At 46.9% G+C, this 23,641-nt stretch overlaps 1 protein-coding gene across 1 annotated transcript; it reads left to right on the plus strand.

Annotated features, from left to right (window-relative positions):
• Nucleotides 1-985: 985 nt before the first annotated feature.
• On the plus strand, nt 986-21,011 carry LANCL1 (LanC like glutathione S-transferase 1). Its single transcript, XM_066553458.1, has 9 exons — nt 986-1,106; nt 1,266-1,383; nt 10,013-10,220; nt 14,473-14,608; nt 14,923-15,069; nt 17,016-17,198; nt 17,597-17,773; nt 18,033-18,105; nt 18,971-21,011. Exons 1-9 carry the CDS (start codon nt 1,023-1,025, stop codon nt 19,045-19,047), a joined length of 1,203 nt encoding a protein of 400 aa, XP_066409555.1. The 5' UTR covers nt 986-1,022; the 3' UTR covers nt 19,048-21,011.
• Nucleotides 21,012-23,641: the final 2,630 nt, after the last annotated feature.

Below are 23,641 nucleotides of genomic sequence, written 5' to 3' on the forward strand. Positions count from 1 at the left end.
CCACGGGGTCAGAAGAAAGGGAGCTGGGCACAGTGTTACACCAAGGCCTGGATTGAGGAACACAGCACACAAGGACATGTGAGCCCAATGAATGCTACCTGGCAGCACAAAGGACATTGTTCATGGGTGGCTGCACAGGGGCACACTGCCCCATGACAACACCAAGGAGACCCCCAGCAGCATGGCAGCACAGTTATGCTGCACTTGGGAGGAAAAGCACTCCTCAGGTCTAAGGAGTGCTAAGGACTCATGGGGACCTAACCTCTTCATGAGGAAGATGTAGCTCAGCCAGCACAGATGAGATGCAGCAGCTCAGCAAGGTACAACAAAGAAGAGCCCCTGTCCCCCATCCAGGCTGGGTCCACCCCAAGTGAGGAAATCCTGCTCAGCTCATTTTCCTTGGGCTGACCCTCTGTCAGCACCACCTTAGCCCCAAATCCATGTGGTGCCCATGCACGCCAGGCTGGTGTGAGGGGCCCCTCATCCCACAGGGCCTCCAAGCTCCACACAGCCAACTGAACCAAACCCCACAGGGACCCCTGAATGGGACTTAAACACGACAGGGCCACCTGTAAGGGGCCCAAAATCTCACAGGGCTCCCAAAGCCAGACAGTGACAAATACCCTCAGCCCTACAATGTCCCAAGCCCCACAAGACCAGCTGCGAGCGACCTTACATTCCGAAGGGCTGCCTAAAGCACAGAGACCCAGCAGCAGAGGGACCCTAACCCCACAGGGCCAGCTGCACTCGGCCCCTCGATGATCAGCTGCATGAAACCCTGCATGATCAGCTGCAAGGGACCTCAGCTCCACAGGGCTCTCTAAAACAGACACAACCTGGGGCAACAAGCTGTGACCCCATAGCATCGGCCGGACTGCACCCCCAGCCCCCTCAGCGCCGGCGGCAGCAGCCGCGGGCCCCGAGCCCGCCCCTGGCGCGGGAAGGAGCGAGCGGCGGCAGCGGCGCCTTCCGGGGCGGAGCTGGGGCGGGCCTGGCCGGGCCGAGCCGAGCCGAGCGGGACGATGATGGCGCAGCGGGCACTGCCGAACCCCTACGCGGACTATGACAAGTCCTTGGCCACCGGCTACTTCGACGCGGCCGGGCGGGTGAGCGGGGCTGGGATGAGGAGGCTCTGCCGCGGGGATCTGCCCCCAGGCCGTGTAGAGCTGACACCTGTCTGGTTCCAAACGCGGTTCCCCGGGGCTGCCCGGTGTACCGATGCCCACCCGCGTTGCCTTCATGTTTGGTGGGTTTTGTCTCCACAGCTGACCCCCGAATTCACGCAGCGGCTGAATAACAAAATCAGGGAGCTGCTGCAGCAGATGGAGAAGGGCCTCAAGTCCGCCGACCCGCATGACTGCACCGCGTACACTGGCTGGACAGGTAGGGTCGGACCCATGGAGCAGGAGCTGCCTGGAGGTCACCTCTAGATCAGGTCCTGGCAGACCCTGGCTTTTGGCCACTGGAATGGTCACGGTAGATCCACGTCAAGAATGGCTCTTGTTCTGCATGTTTTAGTCCATTAGAACAAGGGGATGTCTTTCTTTGGACTCCCCATTTTTGAGGAAGGTTTTGTGCTGCAGAGGGAAGATCACATTGTCACAGGGCAGGACTGGGTCTAGTCTCGGTTAATAGCACTGGACTTACACCACGGAGAAAGCCAGCACTTGTTTGAGAGTAGGCATGGGAGCCTTCAAAGGGACATGCTCCAAATCTAGCCATGGTGGCGATGATGACCACAAAACCAGTGCTTCATCCACTGCTCCATGAAGTAGGCAGGTGTACACGCTAAGTCATTTACCTGCAAGGAGCCCTTGCATCTGGCAGCAGTGAGCTTAATGGCCTGAGATAATGTCTGTCTTTTTTGTTCGGGCTGTAATTTATCTGATGACCTTGTCTGATTGGAAGATTGCTCCATTCCTATTCCCCAGGTAGTGCCACTCCACTTAGTGAGCGCTAGCTTTGCTCCAGTTCCTGCCAGAAGGAGCAGAAATACTAATGTGAGTATAACAAGGTGTGGAAGCCTTCCTCATACTAACTTGTTTGCAAAGCTTCCAAGAGCTTGTCTTTCTCCTATTCTGCATTTTCAGCCTGGTTTTCTTCCTTGGAAGTGTGCCCTGCCTTTGCCTCCCTGTCTCTGCCCACTGGTGCCAGGGAGGACACACCTTTCTGTGTGCCCCAACATCAGCTGCTGCTGTGTGCTTTCACATCTTTCCTGCCTTCTGTGCTGTGCCAGGCCCTATTCAGAGACCCTAGGGTAGTTGAAATCAATCTCATGCTTGCTGCAAGATTTTTTTGGTGCTGCTGCTTTTCTTTTTGCAGTATACTGCAATCATAAATGGCAACTTTCTACAGTACAATCTGGGTGTGGCTGGCTTGTGTGTGGGTGCTGTGGAACTTAATGCCAACAGTTTGCTTATGAGAGTGGTGTTCAGTGTGTTGGTGCTAAACTAACGTTGCAGCTTGATGACAGCAGTGCTAGAAATGCCTGTTTCAAAATTTTAGTAAGGCAGACAGGCACTGAGAGCACTGAAGAGCAGTTCATAAGAAATGCTAGGATGCCAGTATTAAATTCCAGCGTGGGAGAACATCGATTTCATCAGCTGCTGTCTTGGCAGCACTCTGCTGCTGCTGCCAGTGAATTTATACATTTCTGCTGAGTGCTGGCTGATTTCACCTTGGCAGACATGTTCAGTTTTCCAGTTTGTGTGACCCTGCGCTGGGGTCCCCTCTGATGAGAAGCACTGCTATGGTAAGGGTGGTCTTCAGTGATGATTGCAGAGTCTGCCTCTGGCCAGAAAATTCAGGAGACAAAGCAGGAGGATAGTTGATGTTAGGAGTACTCATGTGAGGATTGCTCTTGGGGAGAAGGAAAACACTTTTCCCCAGAGGCCGTGTTCCTTTTCTGAAGGTGCTCCTAAGGTACTTTGTGTTGGAAAGAGACTGCAGTTATGAAGCAGTGGCTGAGAGCTCTGGTTCAGGATTTCAGCTTGCTTTCACTTGGAAGGGAGTTTCTCAAGAGGGATTCTTCTTTTTTCTTCCCAGAGATCATTCCTCAATGGGCATACAGCCTTCTTGCCTTGGCTAATAGAAAAAAATCCATGGGCAGATTTCCTGGAAGTCACAGCCAGCATGGTGAAGTTTGCAGATGTTACACTATAACTTTGTCACCCTATTCTTTTCCAATTCTAGCTATATTAATTTATTCAGAGCTGGTTTCCAGAGACAAAATTAATTGGGCCAAGACAGCAGCTTTTTCCTGTAATTGCTTGTGTAGGAAAGGCTTGTTGAGTATCTCCTCATGTGAATCATTGCCCAGCAGTCTGAAATCAACCCTCACTCTCGTGGCCGCTAATAAGGGAGATTTGAAATATGGCTCTCTTGGCACAAACTCTGTGAAATGTAACGTGCTTGAGTGTACTACACTGCATTCAGTAATACACAGCATATGCTGGCATTTTACTTTGGGGCTCTTTTCTTTCCCACCACACTTGACAAAGCCCTGTTCCCCCAGTGTGCACTCGTGCCAGGGAAGCCACAGCTTCTTGGCACATGAAGTTGGAGCTGAGGGAAGGAAGGACTCAGGTTTTCAGCTCAGAGGCACTGAAAACACACTTTGGATCAAGATTATCCAGTGAATGGCTGAATGCCCTCAAAACATATTTGAATCAGCTTGTTACATTCTCATTCAGTTCCCCATGGAGATCAGGGCCCCATAGGCAGCCCCTGGTACATGCCTAGGTACAGACCAGCCTCAGCTGTTGTGTTCTACTTTGGCTTTTCATCAGCTTAGGGGAAGAGGTTTTTCCCTAATCTGTTTCACTGGTATCATGGTGTTGACTGAGGGAAGCTGAACTGCTCTAAGCTAATTCTGAATCAGAAATATTTCAAATCCTGGTAGAAGCACAGCAGCCTCATCCATTTCCAGACAGATTAGCCTGAGGACACTGAGGGATACCTGGATGCCTTTTGGTGTTTGTGATAATGCAAAAGGCCCTGCTCTTGCTCCAAAGACTGTCTTGACTGGGAGCATAACTGATGGAAAGGGAGTGGAAGGAGTTCACTCCTGTCACCAAGTGACTGCAGAAGCCAGGATGCTCCTGAGTCCAGTGCTTACTGGACTATTGCATCCTTCCAGGGTGATGAGGTATATAAGGGAGAGATTCACCTTCCTCCACACTGTGGTAGTTCATTTGGAATTAGTTTCCCATGCAAGCATCCCCTTCTCTGGCAATGTCTTAGTCACAGAGGGCCTCTGAAACTTCCCAGTGAGTTCAGCTGGCCTGCCCCATCCATAGTTTTTAGCTGGCCCACTGGCAAGTAGGGACAAGGAGCAGGGCTCAGTTGTCTTTCGAAAGGAAAGCCATGTAAGAATGAAATTACAGCTGAACCAGTTCAGAAAAACTTCTGGAAAAACACTTTTCATTCACTTTAGTGCAATATGTTCATTTTAACCCAGAACCCAGAGAACTTATGTCCCTTTTAGTCCTGTTCAGAATAATGGAAATCCTCAGATAATCCCTACAGAACAAGAGAAAGTGAGGCTGCATTTGCTGAGAGATAATAGAGTGCCTTGGGTCACTCACATAAACCACATTCCTGCCAAATGCTTGGCAGGTAGTTTTTGTGAATTTTCTGTTCTTGGAGATAGTCAGTGTTTGACTGGACAAGGCCCAGAGCAATGGCATGCAAATTTGAGCTTGACCTTCCTTTCAGAGGGTTGGAGCACATCACCACTGATCCCTGCTAACCTAACCTGTTGTAGGATTTTGTGATGGGGTAAAAAGTTTACCAGAAGAAGCTCTGTTACCCAGGTTTTAAGGCAGGATAAATGCTTAGGTGTCCTGGATAATCAATCATGCAGTCAGAAGAGAAGCTGCAAACTGACTCCCCAGCCAGTTCTGAACATGGACTTCTAGAGATGTCTCACTGTTGCATGCAGTGTGGCTTTGGCATGCATTTAGGAGTGCAAGGTAGCATCCCATGTGTCTGCACCAGGAGAAATGCTAATTATCCTTTGAGCTGGGCAGTAAAGCTGGGCATCCCTGCTCTTTTGCCCCATGCCTGACTTAATAAAATTACATCAGCTGTCTCACTAGAAACCATCGGGCTTCATCACTGTGCAGAGAAAGGACTCTGCTTCTTCCTCTGTGTTTGACTTCCTGTTTTGAGGCTGCTGGCTGATTTACTGCCCTGGGTCAATGCAAGATCTCTGATATCTTTAAAACTCAAGTTGGTCGGTTTGGAACAAAATATCCTCTTGTGGCAACCTCCTTTCCTTGGTAGAAGAAGCTCAGCTCAGCTCCTGCTGGGTAAGGAGGCATGTTCAGAACTGTCTAAGGGCATAACTTGCTTGCAAAGCAAACTGCTTGCAGGCCAACAAAAGAGCAAGTCTAAACTTGCAGAGAAGTTGAGGCACAGCTTCTCTTTGATCAACAGAATGATCATATGGATGAGATTCTCTTTCTGCCTACTGCAGAGCTTCAGCTCACATTTCTGCCTACTGCAGAGCTTCAGCTCACAAGCAAGACCTTCCCTGATATTTCCAGCAGTGCCTGCTCTGTTGAAAGCAATGGTTGCTGAAGTCAGGGCATCAGCACAAACTGGCTGTAACTGGCACAATAGTCTGTAACTCCACTGCCTCACTCTAAAGAAATCTCTAATGCAAAACTCTCTACCTACCCTGCAGGAGGGTGAGAGGAGAGAGGTGCTGTTTACTGTCCTTCTGAAGGTGTTGACTAAGCAGGCTTTGTGAGGCACACAGGATTGACTTTGGCCTTCTGATTTCCTGCGGTGAGCAAGCATTGACACTCAGCTCCTGTGTACTGGCTTTCTGCATGCTGGAGTGGCTGTTTCAGTAAGCAGAGCCCTGTTGGTCCTTCAGCAGCACGTGTTCAGTGCAGCCCTGTACCATCAAGGACTCCCTGATGCATTCCCCATCTCATTCAGATCTGCAGCAGGGGCTAGAAGCAAAAAAAAATGGACATCTGAGAAACTACAGAGAAAAAGGTCCAGTAGTAAAAAATCAACAGAACAAAGCCCAGACCTCTTTGGCAGTAGCAGGCCACAGGCAGCCACTGTATGGCATTCTGCTTGGAAACAGTCAGAGGTCACAAAATTAGATCACATTTCCAAGTGGAACACTGAACACCAGACCTCCAAGGCGCACAGAAATGGAGCAGATCCACAGCCTACCTAGCTCCATGTGTCTGGTGATGCTGTGTTTGTATACCACTTAAAGCATGCCAAACAAACACCCAGTCAGTCACAAACCTACCCAGTCAGTTGGGGTGAGGAGGGCATTGGAGAGGGAGTGGGGCAGAGCTGTGGAAGAGCTTCTGCAGAGCAACGCTGCCTTAACTGAACCAAGTTCACTGCCTGGATACTCTTGTCTCTGACCTGCATTGCCTCTGAAATGCTCTGCCTGCACCTTGGCACACAGGTTAACACCAGATATCCCCACCCAGCTGACTTTGTTTTGTATCCCTCTACATACGCCTGTCAACATTGCCTCTTCATGCTTGTGCTTGCCCTCCTCTGCTGCCTTGTCCCCTCTGGGGCTCACAGGTGGCAACAGAGTGTCCAGAATGCTGAAGGCAGCACTGCTTGCACCCTTCTGATCAGTTTGGGAGGAAGGAGTTCCTTGAGGAATTGTGTTGATTTGGCATAGCCTGATTTTTGGTAGCAGGGGAGGGCCACAGGGGTACCTTCTGTGAGAAGCTGCTGGAAGCTTCTACCATGTTCTACAGAGCCAATCTTTGATGGCTCTGAAGATGGACATGCTGAGGGTGGTAACATCTCTATGATGACATAGTTAAGAGGAAGATCAAAAGAGAGCAGTTTGTTCCCCAGGGATGGGGAGGCCCCGTGGCCGCCGCCATGCTGGCACAGCCTGTGGCAATACACTGTGGCTGAAAGGGTAGGGCTGGGCTGGCAGCCTCTCCTTCCCTGCACCCCACATGTACGGAGACATGAGCCAGAGAGACTGCAGATCACACCTTATGTACCTGTGGGACCTGCACACCTTGAGTTTATTTTTAACACCTCTCCACATGAGAGGCATTAAACAGCACCAGCGGCTGCCACTGCCCACACGATGGTGTCAGGACTGCCTGGCCAGCACAGAAACAGGATGGGCAATTCCCTGGCATGGAACCTAGATGAGATCAACTTCTCAGTGCTACAGAATCCTGCAGGAGTCTTTGAATTGGTGGGAGTTGTTGACAGTGGTACTACAAGTAGCAGTTTGTCTTCTAGTCAGGAAGGAGGAGGAAGTGAGGACATGTGGGCAAAAACATGGCAGCACCAAGGGCAGTGGAAAGAAAGAGCGAGAAGGTGCTCTGAGCACCAGAGCAGAGATTCCTCTGCAGGCCGTGGTGAGAACCATGGGGAAGCAGCTGTGCCCCTGTAATGCATGAAGTCCACAGGGGATGCATAGATCCACTCACAGCCAGTGAGAGAAGCGCTCATGCTGGAGAGGGTGGATGCCAGAGCAAGCTGTGATCCAGTGGGAGACCCAAATAGAGCAAGAGGGCTCCTGCTTCCAGAGATAGAGAGACAGCCCTTGCTTCCAGACTAAAGCAGCCTGTCCTTAAAAGACTGTACCCCGTGGACAAGTGACCCCTGCCACAACAGTTTTGGAGTGACTTTGCCCATGGGAGAGACCCCATGGCAGAGGAAAGACTCTTTTCCCTGAGCAAACAGAAGAAGATCTCGAGTGATGAACTGACCAAAACCCTCATGCCCTGTCTCCCTCTGCTGTCAGTGGGAAGGAGGGAGGGCCTGGGGGAGAAAAAAGTATTTTAAAGGCTTATTTTACTTCTCATTATCCTCCTCTAACTCTGTTAATAATAAATTTACTTTATACCTTTAAATTTGAACCTGTTTTTCCCTTAGAGTGTTTTTTTCTCCCAATCCTTATGTCATCCCATGAGCCCTTTGTTAATTTTTTTCTCCTCTTCTCTGCCCAACTGTAACAGAACAGGGTAAGCAAACAGCTTTCATGGGTACCTGGATTATTGCCAGTATCAAATGACAGCAGGAATAAATTGAGAAAACTGGCTTTAGATGCAGTTTATAAGATCTTACAGTTTTAAATAAAAAGGAAAAGTGAATGTTTTGGGAAAGCAGCTTCATCCTTTAGCACAGGTCATTGGTTTTTTGGAGTCTTTCCAAAGATGCTTGGGCCTGAGAGGATAAGGGCTGAGAAATGTTATAAAAGAGGAGAGGCAAAGAAATCAGAGGAAAACAATGCTGAGATTTACTTTCTAAGAATTCAATCCTTGCAGTGGTCTTGGCAGGATACTTATGTGCATAATTAGGGTGGTATAATGGCAGTGGGAATAGAAACTACTTACAAAGCTAAAAGTTCTGTATTAAAGCAGATAAGTCAAGAGTGCAAGTTGTGCTCAGACAGCTATCAGGCTAATAAGAGTCTAGAAGATGTGCTGGGTACTAAATAAATCAAGGAGAGTCACTTGACATTTTGTAGCTGGAAAAGAAGGGTTTCCCTTTAAAGAAGGGCTTCATATCCACATCCTTACAGACTTGAGTGATGCCACTGTACAGCTGAGCTCTCTCTAGAATTGCTGGCACTGAATTGCTTAGAGAGAGAACAAGGTTATTAGCTTCAGCAGGAAATGGAAATTTTATACATAATGTACATGTGGAATTGAATTGTCTGTAGCATGAAGCTTTGGAGAGTACCCATGCAAAATGAGAAAATTATCCAAGTTTGAAATTGTCCTCAGTACCTTGGACTGTAATTCTGCAGCACGCTTGCCCCCTTGACCTTAACACATCAAAATCTGCAGAGATTGGCTCTATTAATTTAGGCTTAATGCAGGACCTGAGTCTTCTTAGAAATGGTTATTGTGAAGGGGAGAAATAAGCTCTTCTCAAAGTGATGTAGGCCAGTAGCTTTCTTAAGTGCAGGTTTGAGGATGGCTCCCAGATCAGAAGTAGGGTTCAAGTGTGACAGACCTGTCAGGCACAGACTTACTGAGAGCTCCTCATTCACCAAATGAAAGCTTCAAGAGCTGGCTGAAGACAAGGCACACAGAGGCAAAGGGCAGCAATTGATGACACTGCTCAGTAGCAGAACCGTTTCTGTAGCTGGCCAGTCCATTGGAAACCTCTAGTGAGGACCATGCAGCCTTTTCCAGTATTCCAGGCAGCTGTTTGTGTTTCAGACAAGGGCTGATCTCATGAGTGATTGCTGCAGAGGAGAATTGGGCAGTCCCTTTTTTCTAGGATGCACCAGTCCTTGCTTTAGGGCTTGGGACGTGCTCAACAGAAGGAGATGATGTCCAGGGAACTGCAACAACCTTGCTGGTGCTTCCCAGTGGAAAGGAATTTTAAAAGAATAATAGAAGGAAATTTTAAAAAAGAGTCAAGTAGGATGTCTGGATGTCCTAAGGATGCTGTTTCTCAGTGCTGATGGTGTGTCACTTTTTTAAAATCCAGTCCAAGCTAAGTGACCCAACCCTTTACCCCCTAAGCATGGGGAAGAGATGGAGAGGTGACAACTCAGTTCTGCTCTCTCACAAATACTATCTTCCCAAAGATGATTTTTTTTCCCCTTTCACTGTTGAGCAAAAGTCACAGGTACAGTGTATGGATTTAGGTGGGTTTGTCTAAGTCTCATCTTTTGCTCCTTGCTGTGAAAATTCTATGTAGTTGGGTATAAAGGAATTGTATATGAAATTGTATGTATATTGTATATTAAAATATGCAATATTACATATATATGTAATTGTATATGAAAATTGTATGTAATTGTATATAAAATTTTATGCAATTCTGTTCTGCAGGCCTTCCTGGGTCAGACCCTGCTGTTGTCTTGACCTGCCATCCACTCACAAGCAGCAGCAAGTTACAAGGAAAGGAAGCTGAGTCCCTGAGAAGCCTGTCAGGCTTATACCCTAGATGAGGGCCAGGCCAGACTTTTAGCTTCACTGAAGTAACAGAGCAAACATTTCTAGTGGATGCAACCTTTCTGTTCCTTCTGCAGGCATTGCTTTGCTGTATTTGCACCTGTTTGATGTGTATGGAGACCCAGCCTACCTTCAGGTGGCCCATGAGTACGTGAAGAAGAGCCTGAGGTGCCTGACCAGGAGATCCATCACATTCCTGTGTGGTGATGCTGGGCCCCTGGCAGTGGCTGCTGTTGTCTACCACAAGCTGCAGAACCAGAAGCAGGCAGAAGACTGCATCATCCGGTAAAAGCCTTGCTTATGTCTCTGTCCTGACCTTCCTCTTGCTCACAGAGCTGCTCTGGGCTTGGATGAGGCACTCTCTGACAAATGTGATGACATTTTGTTGCAGTCTTGTGTGAGAAATAGTCCAGTCAGTTAGCAAGGCAGCACAAACTTTTCCTGCCCTGGTGAAAGAGGTGGTTTAAGGACAAAGATGTTTGCATGGCAGCCTGCAAGCCTCTATTGTTCAGCTGCTACTGCCATCTTAAAAATAATTCTGATAAACACAGGAAGAAAAAAAGTGCCAAAATTAAAAACAAAAAAAACCCCAGAAGGTGGGGTTTGGTGGTTTTTGAGAACATTTTAATTTAGCTTTGCAGTCATTTTGATGAAAAGGAAAAATGTGGTAAGATTATTAGATTTAATTTTGGTACTTGCTTCCACTTGCTGTTTATTAGTTGTCTTTGACTTAAACCTAAGATTGACAGCATCCCTTTCAACTGCAGAATGCAGCTGGTTATGATTCATTTATTTCTATTTCCTGTCTTTCCTCGACTGTTTTCAGATGCATTTTTGTTGGGTACTTAAGACAAGAAAAGGACAAACAAGCTGTCATAGATCAGCATGTGGCAGAAGAAGGAAAATAGTTAAGGAGATGTATTTGCAAGCATTTCTTAGTTAAGGGAGATGGGTTTTAAGAAGGAGAGAAACAGCCCTGTAGAGAGTTTCCACTTCTACCTGATCAGCACAAAGATAGACAAAACCCCTGATGCTTCAGAGCACTGACTGCCCTTAAACAGCCATGAGAAAGTGATGCATAATAGCAATTAAAAAAGCCACAGGTGGGAATCAGAGGTGTCTGTATGGTTTGGACACCAAGTTCCACTCCGTTAACTAAGAATAGCTTCTGGTTTATGCAGATACAATCACATATGTAGATACAACGTCCTCTGTCTGAGGACAGAACTCTTTCTTTGTTCTGGTAATAATCTGTGGGTTAGATTTTACTTTGACAGAGTGGTAAGTCTCACTGAGATGAACATATTTGTTAACAAAAAGGGAATTAATCTATCAAACAGTACTGGTCAGTTGTGGTCAGTGCATAAGTTCCAGGTTGTAAAAACAGTCCCTAATTCATGTTTTCTTGCTGAGGTCTCCCCTCCCCATATCCCTCTTGTTTTGCTTGTGGTTTGGTGGCAGAATGGAATCTCGTGATTGATTTTGCACTGCCATCTAATGGTATAATAAAGTCAGAACACTGGAAATTGGTTTCTTCATACACCTGCAAGAGGAAAACAGAAAAATGTGGCTTTCTCAAATGTACAGTTCTACTGTCCTTACTCTGCCACCAATTCCCAGAGCAGTTAGCCTGACCATGCTCCTTTAAAATAGAGTATTTCTTTGAGAAGTAGCTCCCTGAATCAAAACTCTTAAATGGTTTTTGAGTATGCTGTTTAGTTACAGAGCAATTGCTAAGCTGTGCAGTGCAAGTGCACAGAAAGAGCACTTTCATCAGAGCTCTTGGAGAAGAAGGGCCTCTCTGCATTTTGTCCTCTATCCTTTAAAGCACCTCATCTTTACAGAGCCAGTGGAGAGAATCCATCAGCCAGGTTTTACCTACAGTGGAACAGAGAGAAGCTTGCTTTTTCCTAAATGAGTTCATGACCAAAAAATATGCTTTTATGCTCTAGAGACACTAATGTTTCAGGGCAGCCTATTTTCCAAGAGCCTGTGAAAATCTGAGCCATGTTCTAGGAGCCCTCTTTTTCCTGGCACTTCCCACCAATTCAGAAGGTCAAAGCTTTGCTTTCAGAGCCAATGGTGTACAAAAATCCCATTTTGCTGTACAGCTGCCTTGATTTCCCTCTGTGCAGAAACCACTGATTGTTGACAGTTGAGGTGATAGGCTGATGATGTGGATAGGAGTGGCTCTTTCTTTCAGAGACCACAACTTACCCCACACACCTGAGAAATGTATTCTGCATGCAATCAGTCCAGCAGCATCCCAGGCATCTCTTTCTCAAAAACAGCAGAAACTCCTGGCAGGCTTCCTCTCCTGATGATCCTGCTGGAAAAGCAGTTAGAGGTAAAGCAGTAATGCACAAAGAACAAGAAAAGTGGTCCAGTTGCTCCAGATTTCCCCATAAAAAGAAGATATCACATCCAGAACTGAGAAAATCCCTAACATTGGTATTAAAATTACACATCCATCCATTCCTTCTTTGTCACCTGACATTTCCTGACATCTCAGAGCTGAACAACATCACCAGCCAGCTTCCCTTCTGGCCAGCCTGCTGCTAGGCAGAGTCTGTTTGTCCAGATAGCTCCTTGGAAACCCTCTTCATCTGCCTTGCTTAGACTCTGCAACAGGTGCCACAAGGCCTTTCCTTTCAGCTCCTGCAGCTGAGAGAAGAACCCATGCCTTGAGTGTAAAGTCTGTCTCTTGGGTTTAAAGAAACTTCCTCCATGGAGCAGTCCACATGTCAAGTGGTACAAGAGCCCATCCACCTTGAGACACTGCTCCCTCCTTTCTCCTTCAAAATCCCTGCTCACTTTGAGTCCAGTGCCAAGGGGATAAAAGTCTCCTGCCATGAGGAGTAACAGCCCAGCATCCTCTCTACTTGAGGCATTTGGTTCCTTCTTTGCAACTCAGTGTTGCAAAGTCCCTGGAGCCCAGGGAGCCAAGGCTGTCAAGGCACCTTTTCTGTTCTTCTGTGGCAGGGAACATCAGCACACACAAAGCTTTTCCTGGCTGGTTTCACAGCTGGAAACAGTCAGGGAATAGCCTTAAAGCCACTTACACTGATATTTTAAAAGTGATGGCACTTTTCAGATTGCTGTCTTACAGGTGAACAGAAAGATAAAGCCAAATCCAAACACACTGCTACCTGCTGCCCTGACAGGAAAGGACATCCAGTCTTTCTGGAAGTGTGATGAGAGACAAAACAAAGGAAAAATTGCATCAAGGGTGAATTGGGCTACAAAGCACCAGTGTGAAGTGCTGTCAATCTCTGTTAGCACCACAGGAACATCACCAGCTTTGCAATATCATAATACAAAAGTGGCAAAGAAAATACTTGACTGCAGCAGACCTCACTCTGCACTTGTGGGCTAAAGCCTGGTGCCAGGCAAGCTGTCCTCAGCCAGCCCCAGCACTTCCACTTTGCTAAGCTGTCCTCACTGCTGCTCAGTTCTCCCTAGAGGATATTTCTTCCATGTGCCACAGCAGCTTGATGTTAAACAACATGTGTAGCTCCACGTCCTAAATTTTTAGCTCATGGAGACACCTCTTTCTCACCTGACAGCATAGCCCAGGCTATTTGTAGGCATGGAGAGCAAGGGGCTTCTCTATCAGGACTTGAGAGCATTAGGGGTGAGATTTTTCCACATACCATTAGCACTAGTTTGACTTTCAAATATTCCTTAGGCAGCCAAATTAAAAGGATAGCCCTATAATTTGAAAGTGGTGATTTTTGGCAATGTCCCCCTTGCCAATAACATCACAAGGAGATAATGGTGGGCAGTCTTTCCTGAGCAGTCAGCAGCTTTATGCTGACCATTTCTTTCAGCCCAGGTTTCCCCCTCCTGTAGCTTTCCAAGCTGGTGCTCTAAAACCCAAGCACATAGTATGAGTGAAGAGCAGAGCAGACTGAAGCAATCAGCCAAACAAAAGGCAGAAGGGGAGAGGTGATTCCACACCTCGTGCAGTGGAAGGCTGAGAGCCAGAGCCCGGCCTGACAGCTCCTAGGGCACAGCAGTGTGGGATTCACATTCTCTGAACCTGAGAGGAGCAGTGAGAGAAACAGAGAAAAGAATGATCAAAACAATTCTTACCTCATTTGCAGTGCCTGTGTTGTGCCAAAGCAGAATGCAATATGGAGATTGTTTACCCAGAGGGATGGTGATTTGTTTCCTTGGCCTATCAGGGACAAGCGTGTGTCCAGACTGTTGGTCAGCAGGCAGTCACAAGATTCTGGGCAGTTGAGTTGAGTTGGGTGCTTGTGCAGATTCAGTTTAGATGTAATGTATATTATAGTGTAACATAGTGCAGAATAAGATAGTATAATAAAGTAATTAATTAGCCTTCTGCCAAGATGGAGTCCTCCTTGTCTTTCTCCCTGCCACGAGGGTCGCTTTGATTTCCGATACAGCAGCATGAAGGAACAAACCATGGGTTTGAGTTTTGAGCTCCAGCCTTAGTGCTTGTCTATGGCTTTGAGTGTAATGTTTGAGTGCATTTCCCTCTCATCTCCCCTATGGGGATGTTCCATTGCAGTTTGCTGCACCTGCACAAGGCTGACCCCCGAGTGCCAGATGAGCTCCTCTACGGGCGCATGGGCTATCTCTCTGCACTGATATTTGTGAACAAGCACTTCGGAGAGGAAAAGATCCCTCAGAGTCACATTCAGCAGGTACTGTGCCTTTTGCTGATTTCTTGTCTGTCTCTTCCCATGCAACTCATCTTGGGGCAGGTAAAAATCAATGCTAGATGTAAAGAACTCTGGCAATAAGGGAGAAACCACATCATGGTATACCTGCTTTTCTTCCAAAGGGACAAAGCACTGCTGTCCATGTAAATCCATAGGCAGTACTGGACTGGCATACATTTCATTCCACCCTCTGCTTGGGCAGAAAAACAAATCTTGTTCTGTGTCACAATACTCACTGTGCTGTGTCCAGGACAGCAACATTTCCCTCACCCACATTTGTTCTCATCCCTTCACAGGTTTGTGAAGCAGTTGTAGCCTCAGGAGAGAACTTAGCCAAAAAGAGGAACTTCACAGCAAAGAGCCCACTGATGTTTGAGTGGTACCAGGAGTACTATGTAGGAGCAGCCCATGGTTTGGCTGGGATCTACTACTATCTCATGCAGGTAAGAAACATGAGGGGATGGGCCCTTAGCACTGTTTCACATTTCTTTGAACAAGGAACAGCCTTTGAATTGGCTCTTGGTAATGTCAAACTGGGAAAGATACCTTGTCTGATGGACCTAGCCATGTGATTATCATGCTAGGTTCCAATTGTAAAGGTTTTCTTCAAATCTAAGATTGAATCTCTGACCTTGGAGATCTGTGGAGAAACGTGACCTGCATTAACCAGCAGTGTCACATAATGGAGGCCTGTAGCTCAGCTGGGTCTGAGTTTCTCCCTTATGTTAATGTAAATTGCTTCTAAATTATTCACATTTGTTGGTATCTGTTGGCTCCCTGCATTTTCTGAGGTGGTTACTTGGAGCAGTGTCAGATCATTAGAGTGAGAATCTCTGAGAGAAAAGCATGGTGAAAAAAATTGTGCTCATAGTAGGAAAGTGGGAAATGCCTTTGTATCCAAAGCAGAACCTGCTTCTAAGTTTGAAAGAGGTGGGACTTTCATAAAGGAACTGAGTTCTGCAGTGCCTGAAGCAGGCAGAGCGAGACAAGAAGCTGGGAGATGCAGTACCCCTTTGCTTTGGTGCTTTCTCACTATTTTGCACAACTCACTGAGTTCTGTCAATATTCCCTGTACTGGCTCTGAAAAAAATGAGGGTGATAATTCCCCTGTGTGGGTCCCTTTGTGCATATATTTACAGTGCTCAAGCACTCAGAAAAATAACAGCAAAAATAACGTTGAATTCTTAAAGCATTAAGAGCACCCATGAGCAACACAAATTATTTTGGTGTAGAAATAGTCTGTAATATTTTATTAGATATAACTCTGAGAGCAGGTGGAAAAGGAAGCCACCAGCTTTCAAGGATTTGAGCTTTCCTTCAGTCAAAGTTAAAGTCCATATACAGGATCAGTAGAAGTCCTGTGAATATAACTTTTCTGTTGCTCAGGGAGGAAGAGGTGGTTGATGGTTTTTAAGAAGATTAGATTTAGAAGATTTGGCAGGAGGGGGATGCAAGGTGGTTATTGCCCAGAAGCACAGAATAGCAAGCTAAGAGCAGGGGAGACAGCAATGTGCTGTGAGCCTCAATTTGTACCAAGTCCCTGAGCTTGTTCCCAAGTGGCTGTTTAAATTTTAGTTTCCCATAAAATACTGCATAGGCTTTATGCTTCTCTGCTATATGAAGTAAAAGGAGCCTGGATCAGCCAAGCATGATGCACAAAAAGCCTTGGAAGAAGCAAGAATGTGAAATATGGAGAGGAAAACATCTTTCATCTCTAATGGTTTTACAGCACAAGTATTGATTTTTCATTTTCCAGTTCCCAGCCTGAGAACAGTGTGATCCTTAGATGAGAGTGTTCATTGCAGTCTGCCATGGGAAATTAGAGCTGCACAGATTTCATGTGGGGCAGTGTCTTTGGGACACTGAAGCCACTCCCTTGCATTCATCTGAGGTCAGCAGTGAAGTCAGCCTCTTGAAATCACCCAGCAGCATCTGTGAAGATTCAGAATTGCAGCCTGCCAGCTGGGCTGGCCCAGCAGCTAAGGGCTGAGATGCTCTAGGTGCAAGGAATCATCCTTAATACTGATTTTAGACTGTTAGTGCTTTACTTTAGCTCTGGGTACCTGAAGCTATTTCTGCTCATCTTTAGGAAAAGCAGCAGCAAGCTCTCTTGCTTAGAGGACCAGGTGACATGCTAGGAACAGTCTTTGTTTCTGGGATGCAAGGGTAGGACTAGAAATAAGTTCTTGCCAAAAGGCAGAACAACCAGTGACTGAGTAGGTAATTGTGAAGTATGAAAGGCCAAACCAAAGAAATTACTTAATTTACAAGGAGCAAGAGGGAATGTAGCCATAGTTGACTTTGTTTCCACCTTTTGGGCAGACCTTGGGTCTCTTGGGGACAGACAGAATGGTAATTCTCCCTGATTTAAATGTTTTCTGTCTCTTAGCCTGGCTTTGGAGTGAGCCAAGTAAAGCTGCACAACACAGTCAAGCCCAGTGTGGACTATGTCTGCCAGCTCAAGTTCCCATCTGGCAATTACCCTCCCTGCATCGGTGACACCAGAGACCTCCTCGTGCACTGGTGCCATGGAGCACCAGGTGTAATCTACATGCTTCTCCAGGCATACAAGGTACCAGACACCTTGCAAAGACCCTTCAGAGACCCCTACATGTGAAACTTCCTCTGGAGAAGATGCTGGGACACCCCCTTTGCTTGGAAGTAGGATGGCTTGTTACAGTGAAATCACCCCACACTAACCTCTGATATAGAAATTAATCTTTTAAGAAAACATTTCTGAAAATACCCATCAGTTGTGTGGGCTGCCCTGCTGCAGGTGATGGATGGTGACAGCTAGTTGTGTGTGAAGTAATGGTCTTACATCCCCACTCATGATATCAAAAATACCCTCCTTAAAAAGTAAACAGCAGAGTCACTTCAGCAGGACACCCAAGCCTCTGCATCCCACAGGGATGCTCTTTGTTTGGAGGACATTGCCTCAGCAAGGACAACAGTTTCTTGTCTCCACAGGTCTTTGGGGAGCAGCAGTACCTGAATGATGCCCTGCAGTGTGCAGAAGTGATCTGGCAGTATGGGTTACTGAAGAAAGGCTATGGGCTGTGCCATGGCACAGCTGGCAATGCTTATGCCTTCCTGGCACTGTACAACCTCACTCAGAACATGAAATACCTCTACAGGGCCTGCAAGGTAAGAGTGTGTGTGCCTTCTACATCACTGCCTTTGCCTTTGCAACCCAATTTCTAGTGGGGCAGACATGCAGCTAGATCTGACCAGCTGCACCAGAGTAATTCTTCAACAGTGCAGTCACTGTCTTACAGCCTGTACAGAAGGGATTTCCCTCAGAAGCCTTGCTCTGCAAGGGGTAGTGTGGGGACAAGGGATAGAATTTTCTTCTCAAGACTTGCCTTTAATGAAATTTGGACACTTTTTGTACCTCTTTTCTCAGTTTGCAGAGTGGTGTTTAAGCTATGGGCAGCATGGGTGCCGGACTCCAGACACACCATTCTCTCTCTTTGAAGGTAATCTCAGTCTATATCCTTGTGTTTTGCTCCTGGATCTAAGCTGTTCTAGCACCAAGGAAAACAGAATACAAGCTCCACTGGAGTCTTTGCAAAACTCAGTGTAGAGGATGGAAAGAAAATTGTGCCCACTGGGTTTTTCTACCCTTGCCCAGAAGCAGTCTCCCTGTAGCACAGGATAATGTCTTAGGTGGAGCATCTTGTCTGTCCTCTCAGGCCTCCCACACAGATTTACACACAGATCTCAAGGAGAGTTCTTTCATGGCTCTTTTTGGGTATTTGTAGCCAGGCTTCTCTCTTTTCTGTACATTTTTAAGGATTGAAATCCTTCATGAGTTCGATTCTAAAGGTGAGGAACAAATGGAGCTGCTGTTATGGGCCTTGGTGGCTCCTATGGCACTTTGTGCCTCCTGCTAACAGCTCCCCCCAAATGTGCCATCAGCAGGTATTTGCTGAAGGAACCAGCCCCCCAGCTTGCCCTGATCTCCCCAGGCTGCTGCAGGCCAAGGGACAGGAAAAGTTCCATCAGTCAGGACCTTGGGCAGCAGTGTCTCAAGGACTTTGTCAAGAGTTTGACAAAGCTGTCCAGTGTTGAACTTGTGAATGGGTAAAGCAGAAGAGAGGGAGCTGGAGTGGAGAAAAGACCCATGGCATTTTGCCAGGTGTTTTTCAACATTTGATTAATTTCAAAATGCTTTTCCACACTGAGGTACCAAAGTTGCTTGGGAAACCTGGGCTCAGACCTTGAAAAGTATTTAGGACCTTTTCTCCTGTCTTCATAACTCATTCCCTCCCTGGATAACTGAGAAAAATGGTGCCTAAAGGGAATTTCTCTGAAGCACAGTGTGTTTTTTTTCATCCTCAGGAATGGCTGGAACAATTTACTTTCTTGCTGACCTGCTGGTGCCTACCAAGGCCAAGTTCCCTGCATTTGAACTCTGAATCTGAATCCTGCTTGGCAGTTTGCTGCCCTTTGTCCTTCTGCACTTGGAAATGCAGTTCAAGGCTGCTTTTTCCTTTTTCCAGACTCACTGTTGTTCGCCTAACTGAACGTAAATCCATCCTCCTGGGGGCATGCTGAGTTCTCTGACATTTCTAGTTATCTCATTACATTGTTTAGTTTAAAAGACAGAATGCAGATTTTGCTGGTGTCCCTTAAAAACTCAGGGCTGCAGGTGGGAGCAGGGAGAACTGTAGAGTATTTTGTTGGCTACAGAGTTTTGCTATTTCCTGTATCCCATTTCCTGGGAAGAAGTTTTCTATTGAATGTAACCTGGGCTATTTATTTTCTTTTTGTGCTAACAAATAGTTGCAGGAATTTAGCTGCCTTTGGAGAACAACAGATGGAAAACTGAGACTATTGCCCTGGAAGTTGTTTTCAAGTGTTTTCTTTCTGAGCACCCAGAGAGCAGATGGTTCAGTATCTGGGCTGTGCCACGTGAAGTGAATGTGATGGACTGTGGAGTCTTATGTATATTTTTAATATCATATTGCAACTGGCAGAGCTGGGACTGACATGCCAAAGGCTTGTCCTGAGTTTGCACCTATCTGCTCTAAAGGCAAAGGCTATATATAGCTCTTCTGTGCATTTGTTCCAGTGACAGACAAGTAATCCACTGCCATCTTACATTAAACCTTGCTATTCCATTGGTCATCCAATGGCAAACTCCAGTCCAAAAGTGAGCTAAGCATGCTTGCTTTTGTGGTCTCTTCTTGTTAGCTTTGAGTGTTTATTTTGCAGTCTTTATTTAAATGTGTGTATTAGGTGGTGCCAGGGGCCCACCAGCAGGAACAAGGGAAAAGAAATGTAAGCCACTGAGATCTGACAGTGCTTAAGCTATTGGCTGTATGGATGTTATTTACATGTTTTCTTTTATAAGCTTTCCCAAACCTGGATAATTTGAGTCACTTGTTTGCCTTGCTACTGCTTGTTGTAGTTTGATTTGCAACCACTCATCTACCCACCTGGAAAATCTGCACTGGCTTAACTGGCTTTGATGTGTCAGGCAGATCAGGTACTTGCAGGGAGTAGATGTGCTTTTCCATCCTTAGCTGATGCTGCACCAGTTCACAGAAATTTGGGGCCTGGCTCTGTAAACCACTTTCTTAGCACTGAGCATGAGCTAAACACTGAGCTCAGGGAAGTTTACTGATGCAGCCACACAGCTTTGTGCTGTTTGAGAGCAGCTCCTCAGCCTGCCCAATGTGGCTGTGGGTTTTCATCTTTCAGGGGCTGAGCTGCTGAGGGCCTCAAGTCCCAGAAGGGCAGGGGAGAAATAGCAGGGCAGCACAGCCACTCTCCTGGGCCAGCAGTGGCAAATCAGGGCCACCAAAGCTGGCAGGGTTACACTCACACGTGCCTGAATGCAGGGCAGCTTAGCCCCAGTGGCACAGGGAGCTCCACAAGAACCTCCTGGGTAGGCAAGGAGCAGAAACTAGCCCTGGAATGCTGATTTGTTTCCTCAAAGCCCACACTCCTGCTGCCCTCATAGGTTTCTGAAAGTCCATCAGAAGACAGCCTGAACTGCAGAAAAGCTCATCTCCTTGAGGGTGGGCATCCCTGTCAGAAGGCTCAGGCTCATGTGGACACAGCAGCAAGCATCCCCTGTCATTCACAGGACCTGAGCAGCACAGGGAGGTGACTGGGAAGCAGAGAGGAGTTGCCTAATCAAACAGCACTTGAAGTTACCTCCCAGCTTGGCTGGTGTGCTGGCAGTACAGGGACACTGCTCTGAGCCTGGGTTTCTCCTGGGCACCACTTCTGTAAAAGGAGATGGTTTGTGCAGCCTGGGTCAGAGTGGCATGAGAGCATAATGTCCCAAGGTTTGTGCACTGATCAGGGGAGCATCAGGGCCATGTGTACAACTGTTGAGTGGAGCACTTGTCTAATAAAAATGCTGAAACAACCAAGCTTTGGGTTATTTCTACCCCTTGCTTTGTGACCAGGATTCATGTCTGAAGGGATCAACATGTCCCACAACAGCTGTGCTCTGCTGGGAGCTCCTGGAGGTTCAGTGGCCTTCCACCCACCTTGAGTGTTAAGTATATTTCACTTTTTTCCCTCATCTCCAGTCCATCAAGGCCAGTCCTGGGCTTTACCTTGCAGGCTGTGCTTTCATCCCAGGGCATCCTTTTGCACTGGTGTCTCCATCCAAGGCTGTACCCTGCCTCTGTGGCTTCGATTGGAGACCAGAGTCCTGCAGGTTACTGTTGGTTGCACCAAAATACACCTGTTTGCAGTGCTGGCCACCAAAAGGAAGAGGTGGATCCTCCTAAAAAAGCACCTCCTGCTCAGTGAAAGGAGGAACAGGGCACCTCAGGGAGGCTGTCTAGCAGCAGAGGCTAATTTAAGATCAAGCTGTCAGGAATGGGATGGATAGAGATGATCCTGCCCTCCAGCACAAGCATATATTAAGTTGCTTGAGATCCTACACAACCTGGTTTTCTATAGTTTCTATTCAGGTTTGTGGTAAAGGTCTTGAGAAAGGGAGTCAAGCAGTGAGGATGAGGAAACAGCATAGTGCAGTTTCTCTGGTTACCCTTTCTCATACAGGGGTTTGGTGTGGTGCTGCCCATTTCCACTCACCTTTGTGCCAAGGGGAGGGAGCAGGACCAAGTTTGAAAACTCAACTGGTCCTGTTTCAACAAGCCACCTGAGAGGGACTTTATCAGAAGTGTAGAGATATTTGACACTTGTTGCTGGTTGTGTTTGTCCATGGTGGTGGTCTGTTTAAAAAACCAAAACTAAAAAACATATAAAAAAACCTATATTCCCAAGAAACAAGTAAAAACATATTTTGAATGCTTTATCATCTGTTTGTGTTCACCTCCTGTGTATGCAAGTGTGATCAGCAAGATGAAAAACATCCCCAAGACTGTTAACCAAATGCCATGTGTATGTGTGCATGTCCCATGAGAGCCCAGCGTGGTTTCAGCTCTCAGGAGCTGACAGCAGCCTCAGCTATCAAAGATGTGACAGAGAGGCAGTGCAAGAGAGCAACAGGTAGTGCTGTGTCTGCCTGAATTACTTCATTTCTCATTCCTACATATTAACTTTTTAAATGCCCACTAACAGCTATCAGCACAGACACTAAATCAGTGACTACCATTATTTAAAGATTTTGCCAAAAAATCCTGCCATGAGCTGTCCTCAGCCCCTGTAGCCTTAGCAGTCAGACACACTGAGCTGATAAATCCATTTATGAACTCCCACTGCAGGGATTTGATGCACCCTTTGAAACCACTTTGGAGCAGGCTGCTGGCTTGTCTTGGCAGATGCTCTCCTAGAGTTAATAGGGGAAAAGCACAGCAGAAGAGATCTCAGCCTCCACAACATTCAGCTCGTTCCCCTGCCCCAGAACAGACTGCTTCTACCTGACAGGCTTGGAGCTGAGCCAGGTGGAGAGTAAGGGTGGCACATCCCACATCCAGTACACAAAAGCAGCTCTGGGAGAAGCAGCCAGTGGGCCCCAAAGCTGCTGGCTTACCTGAGTTATGCAGCCAGACCTCACTGCACCACTATCTCATCTTTCTTAATTCCCCTATTTTTTTTTTTTTTTTTGTCCCTGTTTTTGCACCTCAGTGTAATAGCTTGGCCAAATCTGAGTGGGATTCTTTGATGGCAACACCCAAGGGAACGTGTCTGGGTCCCAACAAGTCCCAAAGTCCTGCTCCAGGCCAGTTCCCAGCATATACAGATAACTTGTAGCAAGAGTTTTTGGGCTTTTTAAAAATACATATTACTTTTTTCACATTGAGAAGAACAGCACAGGTTCCTCACCTGTTCCTGCCCAGAAGGTCCAAATCCTTTGGTCAAAGTGTCCCCTGCATTCCTTTGGCTGCACCTGTGAAAGAAACCTGAACCCCCAAGTTACAACTTGCTCGTTATTCATGCCTGAAGACAAACTCCAGCAAACCAAGAGGCAGCAGATGAGCTCAAAATAAGCACCTGAGGAAAAAGGCTGGAGCCCAGCCAGACCCACCCCTGTAGGGTGCTAGCCTGTGGACTATCAATGCAGGCCAACCCCAGTGCAGGGAATAATGTGCTCCATGATTCAGAAAGGCTGAAAAAATGGTTTTTTAAGCTGTATTATATTACACTAATGCTATACTAAATTCCATACTAAAAATATACTAAAGAAAAATCCGTGACTGTCTCCAGACAGTCAGACACAGCTTTGCACATTCTACATGTGTAAAACGACAAGAGTAGTGAATAGAGATAAGAATTGTTTTCCCTTATCTCTGAGGTTCTCACTACCTTCCCCAAGAAAAATCTTAGGAGAGAGAATTATGTCTCTGTTCAGAGGATGTGAATGCCCCAGGGGACCCCTCGCAGAAGGGCGTTGGTGTCCCCAGCAGGTGGCAATGCAGCCTGACAGCAGCGGCCACCCTGTCACTTGTAGCACACACCGCACTCCTCAGCTGCTCGCTCCTACCTCGGGAGAGCTCGGGTTCGGCTCCTGGGAAAGGCACTCACAAAAAAGCCCACACGAGACAGGCTGTATTTGTGTACTGTATTTGTGCACTGTGGGGG

This window comes from Molothrus aeneus, chromosome 7 (assembly GCF_037042795.1).
Source record: "Molothrus aeneus isolate 106 chromosome 7, BPBGC_Maene_1.0, whole genome shotgun sequence".
Taxonomy (NCBI): Eukaryota; Metazoa; Chordata; class Aves; order Passeriformes; family Icteridae; genus Molothrus; species Molothrus aeneus.

What these genes read in the sequence shown, in the direction of transcription:
- LANCL1 (XM_066553458.1), top strand. Translation starts at nt 1,023, where the DNA reads ATGATGGCGCAGCGGGCACTGCCGAACCCCTACGCGGACTATGACAAG. An exon ending in CGCGTACACTGGCTGGACAG is followed by an intron (nt 1,384 to 10,012) that starts GTAGGGTCGGAC and finishes TTCCTTCTGCAG; the next exon opens with GCATTGCTTTGCTGTATTTG. An exon ending in TGCTTCTCCAGGCATACAAG is followed by an intron (nt 17,199 to 17,596) that starts GTACCAGACACC and finishes TTGTCTCCACAG; the next exon opens with GTCTTTGGGGAGCAGCAGTA.